Source organism: Ahaetulla prasina, chromosome 1 (assembly GCF_028640845.1).
Source record: "Ahaetulla prasina isolate Xishuangbanna chromosome 1, ASM2864084v1, whole genome shotgun sequence".
Classification (NCBI taxonomy): domain Eukaryota; kingdom Metazoa; phylum Chordata; class Lepidosauria; order Squamata; family Colubridae; genus Ahaetulla; species Ahaetulla prasina.
The window spans coordinates 373040677-373058571 of NC_080539.1; the positions used below are offsets into that span (position 1 = coordinate 373040677).

The window sequence follows — 17895 nt, forward strand, 5'->3', positions numbered from 1 at the left end:
TCACCTGCAGTGATTCACTTGACAACCGTGGCAAAAAAAGGCCGCAAAGTGGGTCACAAGTCACTCAACGAGAGAAATTTGGGGCTCAGTTGCGGCCGTAGGTCAAGGGCTGCCTCTCCTTGGCTAGAAGTGGTTTCGTTTCAAAACTTTACCCCAAAATGAGGTATATACAGGAATTCTTGAATCCAAGACTAACAGATGCCTAGGCAGGGGGTTGGACTAGAAGACCTCCAAGGTCCCTTCCAACTCTGTTGTTGTGGTTGTTGTTATTTATTATTATTATAGATGCAAAAGCCCTGAAATTTCTCTGAACTCAGGAAAGTGGGTTCCCTCAACCTGCCAGCTTGGTCCAAAGTAGAGCTGCCTCAGGGATCCACTCCCTGTGAAGTTCCTGGGTCTGCCTGCCGTCTTGTGTTTCTCCAGGATGGATGGGAGACCACACAGAGATCAGTCAGTTGCTGAGGCGGCAGACTGACTCTGCGACGTGATTCAAGCCAAAGTGGGTTCGTCATGAAATCGGAACGCCCGTGGCGAAGGGGCCCCCCCCCCCATACCTTGTCAGACGGCTGCTGCAGGATAGGGAGTTTCTCTTCCAGTTTATCCAGTCCTTTGCATGCGTACACACTGGCTGTTGCAACTGGGAAGATACACAGAAGAACGGCTCAGCTGGGTTCGCACAATCCCCTTCACTGATCTAAGAAGGGTTTCTAAATCTTCTGACAATTTCCAGATGTGTGGATTTGGACACCCAGAATCCCCTAGCCAGCATGTGGGGACTTCAACTCCCAGAATTCCCCAGCCAGCATTGTGGATTTCAACTCCCAGAATTCCCCAGTCAGCATGTGGGGACTTCAACTCCCAGAATCCCCCAGCCAGCATGTGGGGACTTTAACTCCCAGAATTCCCCAACCAGCATCTGGGAATTTCAACTCCCAGAATTCCCCAGCCAGCATGTGGGGACTTCAACTCCCAGAATCCCCCAGCCAGCATTGTGAACTTCAACTCCCAGAATTCCCCAGCCAGCATCTGGGAATTTCAACTCCCAGAATTCCCCAGCCAGCATGTGGGGACTTCAACTCCCAGAATTCCCCAGCCAGCATTGTGGACTTCAACTCCCAGAATTCCCCAGCCAGCATGTGGGGACTTCAACTCCCAGAATTCTCCAATCAGCATGGATGGATTTCAGCTACCAGAATCCCCCAGCCAGCATGTGGGGACTTCAACTCCCAGAATTCCCCAGCCAGCATTGTGGACTTCAACTCCCAGAATTCCCCAGTCAGCATTGTGGACTTCAACTCCCAGAATTCCATAGCCAACCTCTGAGGACCAACTCCCAGAATTCCCCAGCCATCCTCTGAGGACTTCAACTCCCAGAATTCCACAGCCAGCATGCTTAAACTTTCCAATATTTTCTCAGCAATGGACCTTTTTTTTTTTTTTTTTGCACATCTCTCAAACTATTTGGGGATACTTCCCAAAAAATACAAAGACGTGAGCAACACACCAGATCAGCAGCTCTGTTTGTTTTTTCCCATCACCTTGCCAACCATCACATCTGCAAAAAAAATGTTTCAAGGTGCTAGTCCTCAGGATTGTTTGAATGATGGCTGGGCATCAGACTTGTATTGATTGTTCATCGAAGTATGCAGGGCCGGTTTTAAGATTAAGAGTGTCTTAATTCTAGGCAGACGCCTGGAATGGAAGGGCTAGGAAGATATCAGAGGTCATCTAGTTTTCAATTTCGGCTACTTCGAGACATGTGGACTTCAACTTCCAGAATTCCCCAGGCAGTATGCTGACTGGGAGATTCTAGGAGAGGAAGCCCACGTGCCTGGGGAATTCTGGGTGTGGAAGTCCACGTGTCTTAAAAGTTTCCAAGATTAAGAAAGATCGGACTCATCCAACAAGCTCCAACCACAACTCGTGAAGCAGGCCGGCCACAGGGCAGAAAATCTGGAAGGACCCTTAAAAGGTCATTCAGTCCATCCCCCTGGTCAAGGTAGGGCTCCACCGCTTCATCCCCCCACCACACACACACAACAGGGCTGTCCATTTCAGTGCCCAAGTTTGGAGCCCATCTACTCCAGCCACCTCCCCACAAAACTGTTGTGTCTCGCTCGCTTTCCCCGCAGCCGGCTCCCTCTTATCTCCTGCCAAACGCTGAGGAATGTCCTGGCATGCCTCCAGGCCCCAGCCCTGGCACCATGCCCAGACAGGCCGAGCAAGAAGAGGGGCCTGACATGCCTCCAGCCCCTAGCCTTGGCACCATGCCCAGGTAAACGGAGCAACTAGACCCCTCTCCCTCCCCCACAGCATGTGAGCCTGAGGAATGTGAATTACCAACAGCTGGAGCCTGGAGAGATCCTCGCTTCAGGAGAATTGATAGGCGGCGTCAGCAAAAGGAAGGGAGGGGCAGGCCTGGATAAGTGCTGAGTCATGGAGCCACACCCCGTGGCCTATATAAAGGATCTGCTTTCTGGCATTCTCTGAGTAAGGCAAAGTCTACCTTGGATTGCTGAAGTCACTTCCTGGTCTCCTGCCTGCCTTGAGAACTTTGCTAGGACTTTGGCAGAGCTGCAGAGGCACGCCTGATACGGACTTCCCCAACCCGGCCGTCAGCGGAGGAGCGGGACACGACAAAAACATTGCTCCAACCCTCTTACTCACTCTGAGGCTCCAGTCTGGTGACCAGAGGTTGGGCACCGCACAGGGCAGCTGCCGTGAGGGTCTTCACCCCTTTCTCGGCCACATCGCAGACGGACTTCAAGTAGGGACTCGTCTCCTTGGTGGACGCGTAGGCCGAGGAGACCAGGTGGCAGGTTGAACTCACCAAGGGCAGGCTGGCCACCCGACCCATCACATTCTGCAAGGACAAAATTCCTGGTGAAGTCAACGGAAATCGGCGGCCGATCCCGGCGGCCTTGAGTTGGAAGGGGGTGGGAGTGGGGGGTTGAGGCTTGGCAGCCGCCACTTGCCAACCAGACCTCAAAGCTTCCCAACTGGACCCCAAGTTATCAAATGGCCAGTCGGGGTCTCTAGGACAGGGGTCTCCAATCTTGGCAACTTGAAGACTTGTGGACTTCCAACTCCCAGATTTGCTCAGCCAGCAATGGTTGCTCTAGGACAGGGGTCTCCAACCTTGGCGACTTTAAGCCTGGCGGACTTCAACTCCCAGAATTCCCCCAGCCAGCTTTCTAGCTGTTCTAGGATGTGATGTGGAGTTGAAGCCCACAAGTCTTAAAGTCAGTGGTGGGCCTCACCGGTTGTAACAACCGGTTTGCTTCGCACACCCTCCGGAGGCCGGAAATGGGCCGTTCCGGACTTCCAGTAGGCCCATTTTTTTGCCCTCCCCAGGCTCCGGAGGCTTTCCTGGAACCTCCAGGAAGGTGAAAAACGGCCTCCCCTGGGCTCTGGAGGCCTGTAATGGGGCTGTTTCCGGACTTCCGGTACACCCGGGTTTTTCCTCCCAGAGCCTCCATGCGTGCCCTGCACTTACCTGGCACCCAAAATGGGCCATGCGGAGACTCCTGGGAGGGGTGGAGTGGGCGGGGTCAGCCAGTCCTTGGAATAACCGGTTCGCCGAACCAGATTAAAATGAACATCCGGTTCGCCCGCACCGATCCAAACCGGCTGACTCCCACCCCTGCTTAAAAGTTGCCAAGGTTGCAGACCTTTGGTCTAGGACAGGGGTCTGCAAACTTGGCTCTTTTAAGACTTGTGGACTTCAACTCCCAGAGTTCCTCAGCCGGCAAAGCTTGTGGACTTCAACTCCCAGAGTTGCTCAGCCAGCAAAGACTTCTGGGAGTTGAAGTCCACAAGTCTTAAAAGAGCCAAGTTTGCAGACCCCTGGTCCAGGATGTGACGTGGACACAACTGCTGTGGTTTCCACGCCATCGCTGTAACCTGACCCGACGATGGCTTATTCAGCAAATCCGGGTGAAAACCTACCAGGGTTTATAGGAATGAAGGGGGAATCCAGGCCTAGAGAACTTACCTGCTGCTCCCAAAGTTGGCCATCAGGAACCGCGTGGTTCTCCACATTTTCTTCCGACGACATGGGTGACGCTGAAAAGCAGAAGAGGCGGGAATTGGAACGTGTTGCCCGGTTTTTTGAGCGGGTTTAAAATTAGGGGATTGGGGGGGGAGGAAAGGATAACTGGAGGGACGCTATGGTATTTTATTTCTTAATTCGTTTTTAAAATGTTATCAGTGAAATCTACAAAGGTATAGGACAGCAATAATCTAAAGATGGAGGAGGAGGGGGAGGAAGAGGAGGAGGAAGAGCAGGAGAAGAGAAGGAGGAGGAGGGGGAGAAGGAGAAGAGGGCGAAGGAGGAGGAAGAGGAGAAAGGAGAAGAGGAGGAGAAGAAGGAGGAAGGTGGAGGAGGAAGGGAGGAGGAAGAAGAGAAGGAGGATGGAAGGAGGAGGAGGAGAAGAGGAAGAGGGAGAAGGAGGGGAGGAAGGAGAAGACGAGAAGGAGGGGAAGAGGATGAGAAGAGGAGGAAGAGGAAGAGGAGAAGGTGGTGGAGGAGGAGGGGAGGAGGAGGAGGAAAAGAGGGAGTGGGACAAGGAGGAGGATGAGAAGAGGAAGAGGAGAAGAAGAGGAGGGAGGAGAAAGAAAAGAAGGAGAAGAGAAGGAGGAGGAGGGGGTGAAGAAGAAAGAGAAGGAGAAGAGGAGGAGGAGGAGGAGGAGGAAGAGGAGGAGGAGAATGAAAAGAAGGAGAAGAGGAGGAGGGGGAGGAGGAAGAGGAGAAGGGGCGGGAGGAGAAATAAGAAGAGGAGGAAGGTGGAGGATGAGAAGGATGGGTGGAGGATGAGAAGAGAAAAAGGGAGAAGGGGGAGGAGGAGGAGGAGGAGGATGAGAAGGAGAAGAAGAAATATCCATATAAAAAGTTCCAATGAAAATATTACTTACTAAGCACGCTCAGTCCCTTACAATGACCTTAAATACGGCATATTAAAAGCACAACGGCCCATTGTCTCATTCCTAGACTATAAGCTCACTTCAACCATTGACGGAAGACTCTTGAACTCACTACTTAATACACTGTTTCCCAACCTTGTCAACTTTCAAAAAGTTGAAGTTCAATTCCCAGAATGCTTCAGGCAACCGGCTGGATGGGGAATTCTGGGGGTTGAAGCCCACCTTACCTTCAAGCCGCCACGTTTGAGAAAGGCTGCCTCAACATCTGTCAACCTCTGTCGAGTCAACACCAGGAATTCCTTAGAATTGTGCGATCAGTTAAAACATCTCATAACAATTAAAAGAAGACTAAAACAGCAAAACCGATGAAAGGAACAGCACGACGGAAGAGAATCAGAAAGAACTAATACAGGTAGTCCTTGACTTATAACCATTTGTTTAGTGACCATTCGATGTTACAAACGGTACTGAAAAAAATGTGACTTATGGCCGTTTTCCACAAACTTCGGACCACTGAGGCATCTCTACGGTCACGAGATCAAAATTCAGTCTCATATTTATAACGGTTGCTGTGTTACACGATTCCCCGATGCGACCTTCTGACAAGCGACGTCAGTGGGGAAGCCCGATTCACTTTAACAATTTTGTGGTTTACTTAATGACGGTGGTGATTCGCTTAACAACGGTGGCAAGAAAGAAAGCTCGTAAAATTTCCTGCCTGGGCAGGGGGCTTGGACTAGAAGACCTCCAAGGTCCCTTCCAACTCTGATGATATTATTATTATTATTATTATTATTATTATTATTATTATTATTATTATTATTATTATTATTATTAATTATTATTAAAATGGAGCAAAACTCACTTAGTAACCATTTTTCCTGAGGTGTTTTGTTTTTTTCTTTTTCAAAAACCAAAACGCCTGGTCTTTTGCAATGCTTCCTTGTTTCTAGTCCTCATGACGTAGCTGAAAAATGGGAACGACATCACCAGGGGCTAAAAGTAAGCTGGGTTGGCCCTCAAAGGTCTCCCCGGGCTAGCAAATCGCATTTCTGTAGGGCATAATCTGAGAACCCAATCGAGCGGGAAGGGAAGAGGATAGGCAAGGAATAAAACAGCCTTTTTTTTTTTTATAAAAAAGTTTTATTTTTACATTCATATCCAACAACTCATCCAATGTACAATCATATACAATTAGTCGGGCTTGCCCAGTCACCACCCCCTCCTTTTAACTCTCTTCCCACTTCTACCTTCTTCTACTTTCCAGAACTTCCTCCCCTTCTCTTATCTACATCCTCTCCTCCCTCCACCCTACACCTTCCTTCTCCCTCTTCCTTCCTCTTCCTTCCTCTTCTCCTCTTTCCTACGTCCTACTCTCTCCTCTTTTCTCCCTCCCCACCGTTCTAAAATGGTAACTGGGCAGACCCGACCCTACATTAATTATATTTATACATCTTCAATAATCCCTGTACATTAACCATCACTCCATCCTCTACCCTCAACCCCCCCCCAGTTCCCCTTCCCCCCCACCCCCGACTTCCCAGAACAAAATGCAGGGTATCAAAACTAACAATCATAATCCAAAATAAATCTTAAATTATAACCTCTAGTCACTCCAGAATAAAAGAGCCTTGATGTGCCAGACAAATATGCTCAGAAAATTAACTCCTGTCCCACTGGGCTGCTTGCCAGGGGCACAAAAAAGTCCTTAGTCACTTTGGGATGGCTATCGTTCTTTTAAGCTCGTGCCAGGAATGTCACCCTGTGGCGACTCGCACACAGAAATACAATCCCTGGGTACAACATGTTCAGGCAAGTCGACTGCAGAATTCTCTCCTTATTTGGTGACGACACAATGGGGTGCAACGGGGCTCGTACCCCTTATTAGGCAAACTGGCACAAGCCCAATCCTTTACGTGATTGTGGCTCAAGCGGCTAAGACGCTGAGCTTGTCGATCGAAAGGTCGGCAGTTCGGCGGTTCGAAACCCGAGTGCTGCTGCGTAACGGGATGAGCTCCCGTGACTTGTCCCAGCTTCTGCCAACCTAGCAGTTCGAAAGCACGTAAAAAAATGCAAGTAGAAAAATAGGGACCGCCTTTGGTGGGAAGGGAACAGCGTTCCGTGCGCCTTTGGCATTGAGTCATCCCGGAAACACGATCACGGAGAAATCCTCCGGCTCTTCGGCTTTGAAACGGAGATGAGCACCGCCCCCTAGAGTCAGGAACAACTAGCACGTATGTGCGAGGGGAACCTTTATTTATTATTTATTTATTCAATTTTACCTTTACCTTTACCCGATTGCTTTCTACATCTCGCCTTTCAGCTTTGTAAAATATACACAGATTATCAGTACGCAAAATGCCAATTGATATTAAATGCAGGTTGATGTACGACCACAAGGGACTTACGATCACAGTTCTGGGCTCAGTTATGGTCATAAGTCGAGGACGTCTGTTCTAGAATGTCATTCTTCAGAAACAGTGCTAAGGACGCCAATGAACGGCTGATGATCAGATGTCCTTGAAATGGACCTACACAGAATTCCTGCACCAGTAAGTAGCACCTGGCTCAATAGTAGTGTTGGAAGAAATATCCATCTGGGTTCAGTTCCAAGTGGGGACAAAGACACTGGAAACATGGAGGCTGCTTGGAAAGATGGTTTAATGGTGGTCAGGATCACATGGCTTGAGATTCTGAACAGAAAAGGGATGAGATCCTGTGCGCTCCCTGGCTTTATGCTTTCTCTGAGCTTTGAACTTTCTGGGGCATAGGAAGAGTATCCTGATTGGTTGACAGACTCCCAGGGGGTGGGGGTCTTAGCTAGCCTTGCTGGCTGATGTAATCTTCCCAGGTGCCATGTGGTGAGTTTCAGTTGCTAGATGGGTCCTATTATGTTGCAGATGATGGCCCATTGACAAAGGTGGGGACAATGGGTTTCTGTCTCTGACCCATTGACAAAGGTGGGGGGAGTCAGGAAGCTGCTTTGTCTTTAAAACATGTTTCTCCATTTCTCATCCAGGGAAATATATTCTGCCTTTTAAAATATTTTCTAAAATATTTCATTCTTCTAGGAGGGGGGTGGGTGCTAAATTCCTACAGTAGTAACTGTGAGAGGGATTTTGGAGTCCTAGTGGACAACCATTTAGATATGAGCCATCCGTGTGCAGCAGCTGCCAAAAAAGCCAACACAGTTCTGGGCTGCATAAACAGAGGGATAGAATCAAGATCATGTGAAGTGTTAATGCCACTTTATAAGGCCTTGGTAAGGCCACACTTGGAATATTGCATCCAGTTTTGGTCGCCATGATGTTGAGACTCTAGAAAGAGTGCAGAGAAGAGCAACAAAGATGATTAAACTAGAACTGGGGGCTAAAACATTTAAAGAATGGTTGCAGGAACTGGGTATGTCTAGTTTAATGAAAAGAAGGACAAGGGGAGACATGATAGCAGTGTTCCAATATCTAAGGGGTTGCCACAAAGAAGAGGGAGTCAAACTATTCTCCAAAGCACCTGAGGGTAGAACAAGAAGCAATGGGTGGAAACTGATCAAGGAAAGAAGCAACTTAGAACTAAGGAGAAATTTCCTGAGGGTTAGAACAATTAATAAGTGGAACGACTTGCCTGCAGAAGTTGTGAATGCTCCAACCCTGGAAATTTTTAAGAAAATGTTGGACTGAGATGGTGTAGGGTTTCCTGCTTGAGCAGGGGGCTGGACTAGAAGACCTCCAAGGTCCCTTCCAACTCTTGTTATTCTGTAGTCTACATTAAGTAAGGAACTAAATAAAATGCTGAATTTACACAGGTTATTTGAAGGAGCAGAATAATAGAATCGGAAGGGACCTTGGAGATCTTCTAAGCCAACCCCCCATCTAACATATTTGTGGAAACCTATGGCCTTGCAGGCCCATTTCACAGGGAAAGGTTTTTTTTTTAATTTGCATTTATATCCCGCCCTTCTCCGAAGACTCAGGGCGGCTTACACTATGTCAAGCAATAGTCTTCATCCATTTGTGTATTATATACAAAGTCAACTTATTGCCCCCAACAATCTGGGTCCTCATTTTACCTACCTTATAAAGGATGGAAGGCTGAGTCAACCTTGGGCCTGGTGGGGCTTGAACCTGCAGTAATTGCAAGCAGCTGCTGTTAATAACAGACTGTCTTACCAGTCTGAACCACAGAGGTGAAGTTTCCCACCGATTGACAGTAAAGGGGGAAACCAAACTGGTTTTTTTAAAAAAATATATAAGCTCCTGTCACTGAAAAGCAGAAACCAACATTGTTAGAAGGGCAAGGCAGATCCATTTTATGATATTCTATTTCTGTGCTGAAAGACTAGCCAAGGTCCTTTTAATTTGGCCAGGAGCCACAGTTCAGAAAATAATGTTTCTCTTTCGGCATTAAATGTTTCAAGCCAATCAAGGATATTCCCACAAATTTAAATCCTGAGAAACATTTTTATCCCCCAAAGAGGAAGCTGAGAAAATGTTATTAACAGAACATTAACAGATTAACAGAGTTGGAAGGGACCTTGGAGGTCATCTAGTCCAATCCCCCACCCCAAGCAGGAGACCTTACACCATTTCTGACAGATGGCAGTCCAGTCTCTTCTTGAAAGCCTCCACTGATGAAGCTCCCAAAACTTCTGAAGGCAGCTTCTGTTCCATGGGTGGCTTGTTCTCACTGTCAGGAAATTCCTCCTTATTTCCAGGTTGAATCTCTCCTTGTTCAGTTTCCATCCATTGTTCCTTGTCCGGCCTTCAGGTGCTTTCGAAAATAACTTGACCCCCTCATTTCTGTGGCAGCCCCTCAAATATTGGAAGATGCTATCCTGTCTCCCCTGGTTCTTCTCTTCACTAGACTAGCCATGCCCAGTTCCTGCAACCGTCCATCTTATTTTTCAGCCTCCAGTCCCCTCATCATCCTGGTTGCTCTTCTCTGCACTTTTTCTAGAGTCTCAACCTCTTTGTTAGAGTGTGGTGACCAAAACTGGATGCAGCATTCTAGATGTGGTTTTACTAAGGCTTTATAGAGTGGTATTAGTATCTCACTTGATCTTGATTGTATCCCTGTTAATGCAGTTTAGGATTGCATTGTAAGTGTTGTACCTTGATGAAGGGTACCTTTTCTTTTATGTACGCTGAGAGCATATGCACCAAGACAAATTCCTTGTGTGTCCAATCACACTTGGCCAATAAAATTCTATTCTATTCTATTGTAATTCTATTCTATTCTATTCTATTCTTGTTCTATTCTATTTCTATTCTATTCTATTCTATTCTACTCTACTCTAATTCTATTCTATTGTAATAATATTCTATTGTAATAATATGCTATTGTAATTCTATTGTAATTCTATTGTTATCCTATCATACCCTATTCCTATCCCATCTCATCCTATCCTATCCTATCCTTCCATTCTCCCATTCCTCACAAATCAACACGGTCAGGAGTCATGAACTCCCAACACGCTCAAAGTCCTCAGTTTTATCAGCCAACAATCTAGTCCCCACATTACCAAAAAAAAATAAAAAATGTTGAGACTTTTATAGAAAAAGTGCAAAGAAGAGCAACTAAGATGACTAAGCAACTAAGAGCAACTAAGATGAGCCTCTGGTGGCTCAGCAGACTAAGTCTGTCTGTTATTAAAACAGCTGCTTGCAATTACTGCAAGTTCAAGTCCCACCAGGCCCAAGGTTGACTCAGCCTTCCATCCTTTATAAGGTAGGTAAAATGAGGACCCAGATTGTTGGGGGCAATAAGTTGACTTTGTATATAATATACAAATGGATGAAGACTATTGCTTAACACAATGTAAGCCGCCCTGAGTCTTCGGAGAAGGGCGGGATATAAATGCAAATAAATAAAATAAAATAAATAAATAAATAAAAAGCCTGGAAAGTAAAATATATGAAGAACAGTTGCAGGATTTGGGTTTGGCTAGACTAGAGAAAAGAAGAATTAGAGGTGACATGATAGCAGTGTTCCAGTATTTGAAGGGCTGCCACAAAGAAGAGGGGAACAAATTATTCTCCAAAGCCCCCATGAAGGCAGGACAAGAAATAATAGGTGGAAACTAATCAAGGAGAGAAGCAATTTAGAACTAAGGAGAAATTTCCCGATAGAACAATTAACCAGCGGAACAGCTTCCCTCCAGAAGTTGTGAATGCTCCAACGCTGGAAGTTTTTAGGAAGAGCCTGGACAGCCACTTGTCTCAAATTGTATTTGGGTCTCTCCTGCCTAAACAGGGGGTTGGATTAGTAGATCTCCAGGTCCCTTCCAACTCTGTTACGCTGAGCCAATTCTGTGTTCTTATCACAATACAAAAAAGATGTGGAGACTCTAGAAAGGGTGCAGAGAAGAGCAACAAAAATGATTCGCGGACTGGAGACTAAAACATAGGAAGAATGATTGCAGGAACTGGGTATGTCTAGTTTAATGAAAAGAAGGACTAGGGGAGACATGATAGCAGTCTTCCAATATCTCAGGGGCTGCCACAAAGAAGAGGGAGCCAAACTATTCTCCAAAGCACCTGAGGGTAGAACAAGAAGCAATGGGTGGAAACTAATCGAGGAGAGAAGCAACTTAGAACTAAGGAGAAACTTCCTAACAATGAGCACTATTAACCAGAGGAACTCCTTGCCTCCAGAAGTTGTGGATGCTTCTTCACTGGTGCTTTGTCTGGAATGGTAGAGGGTTTCCTGCTTGAGCAGGGGGCTGGACTAGAAGACCTCCAAGGTCCTTTCCAGCTCTTAATTCTGATAGATGAACTTTTTGGCACCCAAAGATTCTAGAAGTGGGAAGGAAGCTGCAGCGACATCCTTTTTTTTTTAAAAGCCTAATAAAAACTGTTATTAAAATCACACTTAGCCTACAGCTTTCTTGTTAGCATCTATAGCCATGATGGCGAATATATGACAGGTGGTACACAGAGCCCTGTTCGTGCTCACGCCAGTTGTCGCCCCAGCCCAGCTCCACTGTACATGCATGGGTGACTCACACCAGCCAGCTGGTCTTCAGGTTTTGACCAAAGGGGGTGGGGCGCATGTGGGGGACACCCACGCACGGTGGCAGACTGCATGCATGGGGGGGGAAAGTTGGGGGCTTTCAGGCACAAAATAGGGTGCGGGGGTGGGGGGACACCACGCCCTGATTTGGGCCTGAAAAGTCTCCTGCATCAACCTGGAATCGAAAATGGGGTGCGGGGGTCCCAGGGCGCATGCGTGGGGACTGTGGGCATCTGTGGGGGTGCGCTTGCATTGAATTTTGGGGGTTCGGCCATGCGTGCGTGCATTCATCCGGTTAACCATCACCGATCTATATAAAACAGGGGTCTCCAACCTTGGTCCCTTTAAGACTTGTGGACTTCAACTCCCAGAGTCCCTCAGCCAGCAAAGCTTTGCTGGCTGAGGGACTCTGGGAGTTGAAGTCCACAAGTCTTAAAGGGACCAAGGTTGGAGACCCCTGATATAAAAGAAATGCTAATTTCTGGAGGGAAATAATAATAATAAGATTGTGGAAAAGACAAAAGTGTGGATAGTCGACATTGCTATACCTGGTGACAGCAGAATTGATGAGAAACAACTTGAAAAAAGTCACCAGATATCAAGATTTGAGAATCGAATTGCAGAGACTCTGGCATAAACCAGTGCAGGTGGTTCCAGTGGTACTCGGCACACTGGGAGCTGTGCCTAAAGACCTAGGCAAGCACTTCAAAGCAATTGGCGCTGACCAATTATTATTTCACCGAGCGGGATTACCCTAAGACATATTTTAACAAAATTTTAATGGATTTTAATCGGTCTCTGACCATTTTAGTGACTCGGCCATTAAATATTTGCTTTTCATTGTTTTTAAATATTGTTATTTATTATATTTATATTGTATTGGTGTGTGTTGGCTGTAAACCGCCCTGAGTCCTTCGGGAGATGGTGCAGTATAGAAATGTAATTATAAATAAAAAATAAAATAAAAAGATCACCATTGGTCAGCTGCAGAAGGCCACCTTATTGGGATCTGCTCGCATAATTCGCCGATACATCACGCAGTCCTAAACGCTTGGGAAGGGTTCGACTAGTGATCTGTGATACGAAATCCAGCATAGTTATCTTGTTTGCTGTGTATACTGTCATTTTGTGTAAGTAAAATAATAATAATAATAATCATCATCATCTTGAAGTGTGTCCAGACAGTCCTTGACTTACAACCACTCCTTTAGTGACCGTTCAAAGTTACGACAGCCCTGAAAAAAAGTGACTTAGGATCATGTTTCACACTTACGACCGTTGTAGCAAACCTCCCCCCACCACCACTTGGTCCCACAATCAAAATTCAAAGGCTTGGCAACTGATTCATATTTATGTCCTGGGAGGGGGGCACGTGATCTCCTTTTGCGACCTTCTGAGCAGCAAAGTCAATGGGGCAGTCGGATTCACTTAAGGACCGTGTTACTAATTTAACAGCTGCCGTGTTTCACTTAACAATGAAGGCAGGAAAGTTCGTAAAATGGGGCAAAACTCACTCAACACATCTCACCTAAGAACAGATATTTTGAGCTCAATTGTGGTCGAAAATCAGGGGCTAATCATATGTGTGTGTGTGTGTGATTGCACGTATTCAGGATGAGTGTGTATGTGTAAGAGAGGGAAAGCTAGAAAGAGAGAGAGAGAGAGAGAGAGAGAGAGGAGGAAACAGGCGGGATAAATTGTTTTTAATGCCTCCCACCTCATCTAAGCAAGTCTGGCCAACTCACAACAACAATCCAACAAAAACAATATACAAACGTATCAAAAAACGTTTCAAAACAGCCCATAAAGTTTTTTAAAAACAAAACAGAAAATCACAACCAACAACAGCTGGATTCCTTCCACATCAACCACTTCTCCTTTTAAAGAAGAAAGTTGAACCCGGCCGGGAAAGAAATATTTGACATCACTTTAGGGTTGGGTTTTTTTTTTAATCAAATGATAGATCTTTTCCAAAAACTTTCTTTAAAGTTCTGGCAAACTTCGAATCACTTTGGAAAAAAAAAACATGGCATAAATAAATAAATATACATTTTTTTTTAAATCAAAACGGGCACAAGGATTTTCATTGTTCGCCCGCTTGGCTTGATATGACAACTCAGGGGAAAACAAAACAAAACAAAACAAAACAAACAAAAACCTTTTAAATATTTAAAATCTGTTTTATTAAAAAAAAAAAATCGCACCAGAGGAAACCACGCGGTTAGTTCACCCCGCAGGGCAAATAGTCTAATCTACAAGTTCGGGCGTGCAAAGCAGCAGCTCCTTTACGAGTTTCAAGGAGGCACAACAGAAACTCGCAGGCACGCGTTCCCACGCGCGAGTTTCCCCGCATTAAAATCTCAAGTCACCGAACTTCTGGATTTTCCCTGAAGCGCGGAATATTGGGGAAAAAGTCTCCCTCGAAGCCGGCGGCTCCGATTCCCACGCTTTTCCTCCCCATTGCACGTACGTTTCCGACCCGGTGGAGCTACTCCTTACCCTCTTACTCCCGTGTGAATCGACGTCGCGACCTCAACTCCACCAGCGAACAACTGCAGCTGATCCAGAGCGGGGGTGGGTGGGCGTGGTTAGAACGTTGGCCCGGGAATTTTCGTTCCATCGCAGCGCGTCGGAGCCAATCAGCGAAGGGGAGGGCTGGACTTCAGCCAATGAGGAAAGAGACGGGACGGAAGCGGGCGGAGAGCGAAACTTCGCGCTGCACGTGGGTTGAAAATTTAGCGAGGCGTTTCTGGATAGGGCGGAAAAAAATAGGATAGGATAGGATAGAATTTTTATTGGCCAAGTGTGATTGGACACACAAGGAATTTGTCTTTGGTGCATAAGCTCTCAGTGTACATAAAAGAAAAGATAGAAAGGAAGAAAAGAAAAAAAGGAAGGGGTTTATAATTAATAATTATTAGTAATATTAGAAGCCCCGGAATATTGTTGAGTGGCGGGGGGGGGGGGGAGGTAAGGAAGAAGGGAAGAGCGGTAGAATGTGTGCAGAGGAAAAGGGGGGAAAAAAGAGAAAAAGTGCCTCTGGGCATATGCAGAATGCGGCTGGAAGGGAATAATAGGACATAGATGGCAAGGTTTACAGTTTGGATTTTTATTTATTTATTTATTTATTTTATTTGTCACAACATCATAGAAAAAGGATTATATAGTATATGAACATATATATGAGTAAATATTAGGAGGTATAAGCATCAATATATATATAGGAAGAAGAAAAGAAAAACAATAGGACAGGAACGGTAGGCACGTTTGTGCGCTTATGCACGCCCCTTATGGTCCTCTTAGGAATGGGGTGAGGTCAATAGTAGAAAGTTTTTTTTTGTTTTTTTTTTATTGAAAGAGTTTTAAAAAACAAAACATTTCCTTTTTCTCCTCCTCCCAAAAAACAACCCCTTCCCCTCCTCCTCCTCCCCGCTTCCGGGTCAATCACAAGGTATTGTTATACATAAACCAAACATAGAATAAAATTTTCCTTCCAATCCAAATAACCACATCCAAAGCTTTTCATCTCCCAACCCCTCCCATTACATAAAATAACTTTCTAATTATTCAAAGGCAATCTGATATTTCTTAATCTGATATCTGTTTTGTAGATAATCAATCCATTTTTTCCATTCAATTAAATATCTTTCCTGCGTATTGTCTTTTAAAAACGCTGAGATTTTAGCCATCTCAGCCAAATTAATAACTTTCAATATCCATTCTTCTATTGTAGGTATCTCTTCTTTCTTCCAGTATTGTCCAATCAACAGTCTTGCTGCTGTTATTAAATTCAGAATCAATTTAGTCTCAATCCTGTACAATCCGTTATAATTCCCAAAAGGAAAAATTGTGGCAGGAACTTTATCTTCTTCTTCAGTACATTTTGAATAATCCACCAAATTCTTATCCAAAAGACCTTAATTTTCTTGCAAGTCCACCAAATATGAAAATATGTAGCATCATCACAATCACACCTCCAACATTTCGCTTGGATATTAGGATACATACATGATAATTTTTTGGGATCTAAGTGCCATCTATAAAACATCTTATAAAAATTTTCCGTTAAATTCTGTGCTTGTGTAAACTTAACATTTCTAACCCAAATTTTCTCCCATGTTTCCAACATTATTGGTTCCTGAATATTCTGTGCCCATTTTATCATACAATCCTTTACCAAATCCTTTCCGAATCTATTTCAAGCAACACATTATACAATCTCTTTATATGCTCCTGGGTCTGATTTCTAATTTGCTTCATTAAATTTTCCTCCCTTTGCATTATACCAATTTTTTGATCTTCTTTCCATCTAGCACTTATTTGCCCATATTGAAACCAAGTATAATTCCTCCCTTCTTCATTTAATACCTGTAATGATTTTAATTGCAATCTACCTCCTTCAGCATACAAAAGTTCTTTATAAGTAATCATTTCCTGTTTCTGTTCTATATTTATATTCTCTATTGCATGCCTAGGGCTCGCCCATATAGGAATCTTGTATTCTAATTTATAGGAATATTTTTTCCAGACCCGCAAAAGAGCCCTTCTCAACACATGATTCTTAAAAGCCCTATCCACTTTTTTTCATAAAATAAGTACGCATGCCATCCATATAACAAGTCATAACCTTCTATATTCAAAATTCTTTCCTCTGTTAAGTTAAACCAGTCACTTATTACTGAAAGGGCTACTGCTTCATAATATAATTTAAAGTTAGGCATTCTTAAACCACCTCTTTCCCGTGAGTCCTGTATTATTTTCATTTTAACCTCGCCTTTTTACCCTGCCATATAAATTTGTTAATCCCAATCTGCCAATCTTCCAAATTTTTATCCTTTTAATTATTGGTATCATCTGGAACAGAAACAAAAATCTAGGTAACACATTCATTTTAATAGCCGCAATCCTTCCCAATAGGGATAACTGCAATTTCTTCCAGCCACTCATATCATTCTGAACTTTTTGCCATAGCAAGTCATAATTATTCTTATAAAGTTTCTTGTTCGATGAGCTAAAATAGACCCTAAATATTTAACCTTTTTACTACCTCAAATCCTGTCATTTCCTCTAGTTTTTGTTTCTGTTGTATAGACATATTTTTAATTATCACTTTTGTTTTATTCTGATTTATTTTAAATCCTGATACCTTTCCATATTTATCAATTACTTCCAACAAAAATCTACTTGAATTTATAGGATTTTTAATTAAACATCATCACATGGGGACTGGAGGATAATGAACTTGCAGGAACTGGGTATGTCTAGTTTAATGAAAAGAAGGACTACTGGAGACATGATAACAGTGTTCCAATATCTCAGGGTTGCCACAAAGAAGAGGGAGTCAAACTATTCTCCAAAGCACCTGAGGGTAAAACAAGAAGCAATGGGTGGAAACTAATCAAGTTTTGTTTCAGGAGTTTCCTGACAGTTAGAACAATTAATCAGTGGAACGACTTGCCTGCAGAAGTTGTGAATGCTCCAACACTGGAAATTTTTAAGAAAATGTTGGATAACCATCTGACTGAGATGGTGTAGGGTTTCCTGCCTGGGCAGGGGGTTGGACTAGAAGGCCTCCAAGGTCCCTTCCAACTCTGATGTTATGTTATGTTATGTTATCATCTGCAAAAGCTCTAACTTTATACTCATATTGTCTAATCTTAATTCCCTCTATTTTCATTAATTCTCGTATTTTATCTAATAATGGTTCCAGAGTCAAAACAAACAATAATGGTGATAAGGGACATCCCTGTCTCGTTCCTTTCGCAATCTTAATAACTTCTGTCAAGCTACCATTTACTATAATCTGTGCTGTTTGCTCTCCATAAATCGCTTTAATTATTCTAATAAAACAGTCTCCAAATTGCATTTTCTCTATTAATTTAAATAAAAAATCCCAATGCAATCGATCAAAGGCTTTCTCTGCATCCAAAAAAATAAGTGCCGCTGAAGTATTCTTCTTTTCCA

General features: G+C 44.3%; 1 protein-coding gene across 1 annotated transcript in view; it reads right to left on the bottom strand.

Moving 5' to 3' along the window:
- The window catches only part of LOC131188383 (perilipin-3-like), a 38281-nt gene extending 23773 nt beyond the window's left edge, over positions 1-14508 (bottom strand). Inside the window, exons 1-4 of the mRNA XM_058163621.1 lie at positions 14431-14508; positions 3995-4065; positions 2668-2863; positions 555-637 (exon numbers count right to left, since the gene is read on the bottom strand). Of these exons, the coding sequence (XP_058019604.1) occupies positions 555-637; positions 2668-2863; positions 3995-4057 (342 nt within the window). The 5' untranslated portion in view covers positions 4058-4065; positions 14431-14508. The remainder of the gene's footprint in view (positions 1-554; positions 638-2667; positions 2864-3994; positions 4066-14430) is intronic.
- Between the last annotated feature and the right edge of the window lie 3387 nt (positions 14509-17895).